Below are 5977 nucleotides of genomic sequence, written 5' to 3' on the forward strand. Positions count from 1 at the left end.
CAGTCTTTGGTGGAAGACTCATGGAGGGAGGAAGTTGATTCAGCGTTATTGGGTTTCTCAGAGAAGTAAATCGTGTATTCATCAACATAACGTAGTATGACACGTCTTGGAAGGTGAACAAATCCCCAGATGGAAGCATGTACAGGAGAACAGAATTGGAACCAAGAAGACCCACCCACACAGCAGGGGAGCAGAGGAGGAATGATTATTAATTGCAGACACAAAGTTATACTATTAGTTTTATGATAGAAAACTGTTTCAGCTGTACTCAAATGCCAACCAGTGTCTGTAATTCTATCCATGACGATGGTATCACAGGAGCAATGAGATCGAGAAGAAAAGAGATGCTTTCACCTTTGTACAGCATGCATAAGGAATGTCATTAGACACTCTTAGTAATGTTGTCTTGTGCTATGCTTTTTGAGAAAACCACATTGAAATTTGTCAAAAATTCTTTGACCCTCTACCAGCTTCAGGAGCTCGTCCGCATCAATTTCTTCAAAGATTTGTAAAAACAGAAGTTTGGAGATTGGTCTACAGCTTTCTAACTGGTTTGGATTAAGAGAGGGTTTTTTAAGAAATGGCTGAACACCGGCAATTTAAAAAAAATTAAAAATTAATTGTTTAGGCTTTTTCATGCCTTTATTTGGACAGAGACAGCTGAAGATAGACAGGAAAGGGGGGTAGAGAGAGAGGGGATGACATCAGCAAAGGGCCACAAGTCTGATTCAAACCCAGGCATTGCAGCAACTCCTTATATGGGTAGCCAGCTCTACCGACTGAGCTAACCGGGCACCCACACTGGCAATTTTAAAATGGTCAGGTACGGACCCTGATGTGAGAGAGGAATTGATGATAGAAAGCAGGCTAGGACCTAAGACAGAGAGGATGGATTTTGGAAATGTTGTAGGAACTGTGTCACAGGGACTGGAGGAGGGACGCATATGATCGACAGTTTTAAAAAGGGTCTGTAGAGAGACAGGAGTAAAGTCAGACAGTAAAATAGGACCTTTGACCATCGATCTTACCAATGAAAAAATACTTTTTCACAGTCAGCAGGAGGGGAGGCATGAAAAGCAGAAGGGGATGGAGTTACAAACTGGTTAATAATAGCAAACAAAAACATTGGGTTATGTTTATTGCTAACAATGCAGGGTCAGACAGGTCTGACCTGATTGTTAGCAATAAACATAACCTTTATAGCCTTTTTCACCTTCACAGTCTCATCTGAGGAGGCAGAGCAGGTTCCCCTTTAGGAGGCATCTCAGTGAGTTTTGTGTGAACATTGTAATTTGTTTGATGTTCTCTGTCACATAGTTCATTAACATGCTGGTGGAAAGATCGGGTATCTTGGACTTTGAAGTTAACTATCTGAAAACAGCCCATGTTATGCCTGTTATACAGTTATTGTTATATTATACTGTTGTGTTGTTGCTATCTCCTGTGACAATGGGGTTTGTTAATTAGTGCGTAGGCATTTGGTGCTTTGATATGTTTTCAAAATTTCACAGTAGACTCTGCCTACTTGTTTAAATCCAAATTTGGTGTCACGATTCTGAGGCTGAACCCAAAAGCTGACTGGTAGTAATGAACACAAAGTCTTTATTTCTGTGGTGTGTTGAGGGGCGATCTGAAGGCTGGCTGAAGTCCGGGGTAAGAGTCCAGGGGTAAGGGTGGTAGAGGTAAACCGGTGTGGAGAGCTGGCAGACAGGCGAATCTGGTGGCAGAGGAAACTGTTAAAAAAAATGTGGCAAGTAGGCTGGCAATCAAAAGACTACACTGGCTAACAAGTTTAAGGAGCTGAAGCAAGGCACACAACATACTGTGTGTGGTGCAACTTTCCGGCAGGGATGTCAGTCAGGCTTCTTATAGTGGTGAGGTGCATTCTTAATTGAAGGCAAGCGTGCTTGATTGTGGGTGACCAGCAGGTGAGTGGAGACAGAGAGAGGGCAAGGGGGGAAGGGAACAAGCAGACAGACACCTCACTCACACTAGGGTAGAAAACAAAACCACACAATCACACCGCAGGAGTCATGACATTTGAGGCGTATCATATGTGAGTTTTAATTTTTCTTTTGGGAGGAGAGCAAGTATACATACATACATACATACAGTATAAGGCCTACCTGCCAGCCATCTTGTCCCTCCGTTGACGCACTGGTCTGCTCAGGCAGTCGTCGAACCTGAGGGCCATGCTGATCTGCTGGAACCTCTTCCAGGACATTGTGGTGCGACATGGTGGTAGCAACCCAATAAAGGCCCACAGCTTCTCTTCATCTACATCTACATCATTTTCTTACTAATGAAGAGCTCAAAGGATGTGGTCTGTGGCATAAAAAAGCAAGAATCCCTTTCTGTTTCCCTGCACACACATACACACACACACACACACACACACACGTAAATTTCTCAATACACACATTCATATCACACTTTTACATCAATACCAACACACCTAGACCATTTTAGTTGAAATCATGTATTCTGTTGCCAAGCAATAGTCAGAAATGCAACAGAAAAAGGCCTCAATGAAACAGCATATAATGGAGCCCTCAGCCATATAGTGAAAAATGACGTCATGATGGATAATTGAAAAAAATAATCATTTCAAGCCAAAAGTCCAGATTGAAAAGGTAATCATATGTAAAATATTGTTTTTTGCTAAAATTAGAGTAGGATCAAAAATGTTATAATGGGAGTCAATGGTGCAAAAAATGTTTGAAGGGTAAAAGGTGGAACTTACACAGTGTATTATAGTTATACTATTAGATCCAAGGATGAAATTTAAAATTTGATAAAAAAATTTGATCCTTGCAAAATGTTGTCTCGTTACCAGTAATACAGGCAAAATAGTATTTTTAATTGAAAAATGCAAAAAAATGTACCAAGTGGTGCACAGGGTTAAACTATTCTCTTTTGTCTCTGACAGATGTGGACTGTTTGGTGGTGCATCTGAAATATGTTCAGTCTTCTTAGAATAAGCAGGGGACTCCGGAGGTCAATTACACCTTCTATGGCTGGTTCGTAATCTGTGACATAACCCTAACAAACTCAAACCATAAAACCCTAATGACCCTATTTGTGTATTCTGAATTTATTAGATTGTTGTTAATTTGTTAAACAATAAACATGGGGTAGGTGTAGGGTAAATCCTTGTCTCTGATTGGCCATTCCTGCTCAGAGCATATGTGATTGATGCTGTGATCACTTAGGATTTGAGAGACATCACAAGTTGCTTGATAAATGTTTCTTGTTCTTCACACTGAGCGAAGAACATTAACTCTTGTATAACTAAAATAAAATTATAGTCTGATAAATACATTCCCTGAGAAGAACATCACAAAGTAAAAGTACAACTTATTATAGTGTAATATGTTTAGTTATTCCTGTCCTCAGGCTAATATGAGATTAGTTAATGATTGACTGACATTGTTTTGTTTGTGAATGACTAAATATTTTTTTCTACACAGGTTCCATTACCAAACAGCCAAAGAGTGCACCTCCTATATGTCAGAGAACGGCATAAACACTGGATGTAACCAGCACTATGACTCCACAGACCGGTTCAATACATTTTATACCAAACTGGTACATGGCAACAACAGTTTTAATACGAAGCATGATCTTAAAAATAAAGGTATGATTATTTACTGGGGTGCAACATAACATTGGGAGGTACTATTCAAAATGATAAACTAATTGAAGGAGAGACGGTTTTATTTATCGAGAGTCTTTTTTTTTTCTTTTTTACACCTACTGGTGCTGCATAACTTTAATTTAACTCTATAATCTTTCTCCAGGAAAGAAAAAACAATGCTAGTGTTCTGACATAAAAACAGACCATAAAAATATAAAAATATATTGGCATATCTGCCCTATTACTTTGTAATTCTGTGTCACTGATTGTCGTCCGTGTTGTCTCCAGTGAAGTTAAATCCACCAGCCAACCTGACTGTCCAGAATGACTCCAACTCTAACCTGTGGTTCTACTGGAACCAGACTCTTAGAAACTGTGTGGATAGTGAAGTTCGCTTCAGGACCAATAACAAGAAGTGGGATGTATGCAATTTGAAAATACACCATGTATAATATTTTTCAATATTTGTTTTATTTCCCACTCATTTATCCCTCTTTTGCAACTCCATCTTATTGTCCACAGACTTCTAGAGTCAGTACTGGGAAGCAGGATTTCTGCATCAATTTGATCTCCAGCAATTCACAGTATGAGCTGCAAGTGCGGAGCAAAATGGGAAATCTCTGTGGAGAGTCTATATCAGTCAGATCAGTTCAAACAGTAAATACTTAATTTAAACAACTTCCTTTAAAATTGACATGATTATTTGACCAAGCAGTTAAATTAATAAGCCCTATGAATTTATATGATTTTTACCAAAAGCACAAGGGATTTAAATACATGGCATCTGTTGCCTGCATGTGCACAACATACATACACTAAAAATGCCACTGCTCTCCTCGTCCCGCCTCACAGAATCTAGTCCAAATGGATAATTCAAATATCTGTGGTGACGCCCAGGGCTGTATCGTGGGCCTCAGCCCTCATTCCGTTTGTCCTGAATGTGCTGCACCAATGAAAGGGTGGTTTGTGAATCCATATGTCACGGTAATGTTGGGATTAGAAGCGTATACGCTGAGTAATTTTTCATGAATTGTGATTAGTAATCTTATATATATTACCTAAACAAACAGCGTTATCAGTTTGTATGTAGTGCAAAAAATGTTTAAAGGACCCATAAATGCAGTGATAATGGAAGAAAAACTCACAAGCCAGCAATTGCATGTAAAACGTAATATTCCTGAAATCAAGTAACAGTATATTGGTTTGTGAGGATATTCATCACAAAATGCCAGTGATATGTTTATGGCAAAATTTACATCAATCACTGTCCGTATCCCCTAACGCCGGCCCTCAACTACAGTGCTAAAGAGCGAAGGGAAACAAAGTAGATGAACTGTTTGATAAAAATCATCTAAAAGTGAAAATACTCCCACACAGGAGCAGGACATCTCATCCCAGTGGTCCCAAGCCATCCCCCCGATCTTTCATGACGTCCAAGGTAGAGCACCCCAGAGCTCTGTGTTGTCCCCCTACCGGCAGTCATTGACAGAATTCCAATACAAGACTAACAGTTGTGTGAGATATTTCCGCTCGACTGGACTGCAAGGCTCATATTCAGATGTGCCATTGCGAGGAAATGAAGGCAAAACAAGTAATCAAGTTTGTTCCTGTTAGAACGACTTGGTTCAACTCTCTGAAGGCCGAAAGAGAGTCACCTTTGAGGCGCTAACTAGATGGAAGCTCTGCCCTGTCCGTGAGTAAACTGCAGGTCCCCCAGCCGACCCCAGCGAAGCTCCGACAGCTCCACGCCTCCCTCACCAAACCGACCAACCGACTGCTCGGTCGGTCCCCCTGTGACCAGTCAGACATGTCTACCCAGCCCTCTTTCCACTTCCACAGTCTCATCTGAAGAGGCAGTGCAAGTCCGTTAAAGAGAACCAGTCCAGGTTGAGTTTCCCAAAACTTCACAAATCCAAGACCCCAACTCCTCCTGGTGGTTCAAGATGATAAAATTTAGTATGTCTTCAATATCTGCTCAAGGCACTTAAAAGTAAGTTGAATAACAAAAGGCATTAAAGTTAAAAAATATTTAAGACTTAGCACGAATGGAGGTGGCTTTTTTAATATTACCGTTTATGCAAATCAGATGCATATTTCAGCAACCAAGTGTAATTTGTTTTTCTAAAAGAAAACAAAGTATTATTCTAGCAATGAATCTAGTTTAATTGCTGTATTTGAGTTGATGTTTATTCTTCCCAACCCAAATTTAGGTCGACAAAATGGTAGTTGTAATGTATTGATAAGTCATTCACCTTTGAAGATATTTATGTAATAATAAAAAAAAATGCATGAAGCCTGGATCACCCCACTTTCCTCCTACTGCTTAAACCACCAAAAGAG

At 39.9% G+C, this 5977-nt stretch overlaps 1 protein-coding gene across 1 annotated transcript in view; it reads left to right on the forward strand.

Moving 5' to 3' along the window:
• Positions 1–2192: 2192 nt before the first annotated feature.
• Positions 2193–5977, forward strand: part of il2rga (interleukin 2 receptor, gamma a) — a 4535-nt gene continuing 750 nt past the window's right edge. Inside the window, 6 exon segments of the mRNA XM_035666824.1 lie at positions 2193–2241; positions 2930–3020; positions 3471–3637; positions 3926–4059; positions 4160–4276; positions 5015–5075. Coding sequence (XP_035522717.1) covers positions 2193–2241; positions 2930–3020; positions 3471–3637; positions 3926–4059; positions 4160–4276; positions 5015–5075 — 619 coding nt within the window.

Source organism: Morone saxatilis, unplaced genomic scaffold (genome assembly GCF_004916995.1).
Source record: "Morone saxatilis isolate NCDOM2014 unplaced genomic scaffold, NCSU_SB_2.0 Contig20, whole genome shotgun sequence".
Taxonomy (NCBI): domain Eukaryota; kingdom Metazoa; phylum Chordata; class Actinopteri; family Moronidae; genus Morone; species Morone saxatilis.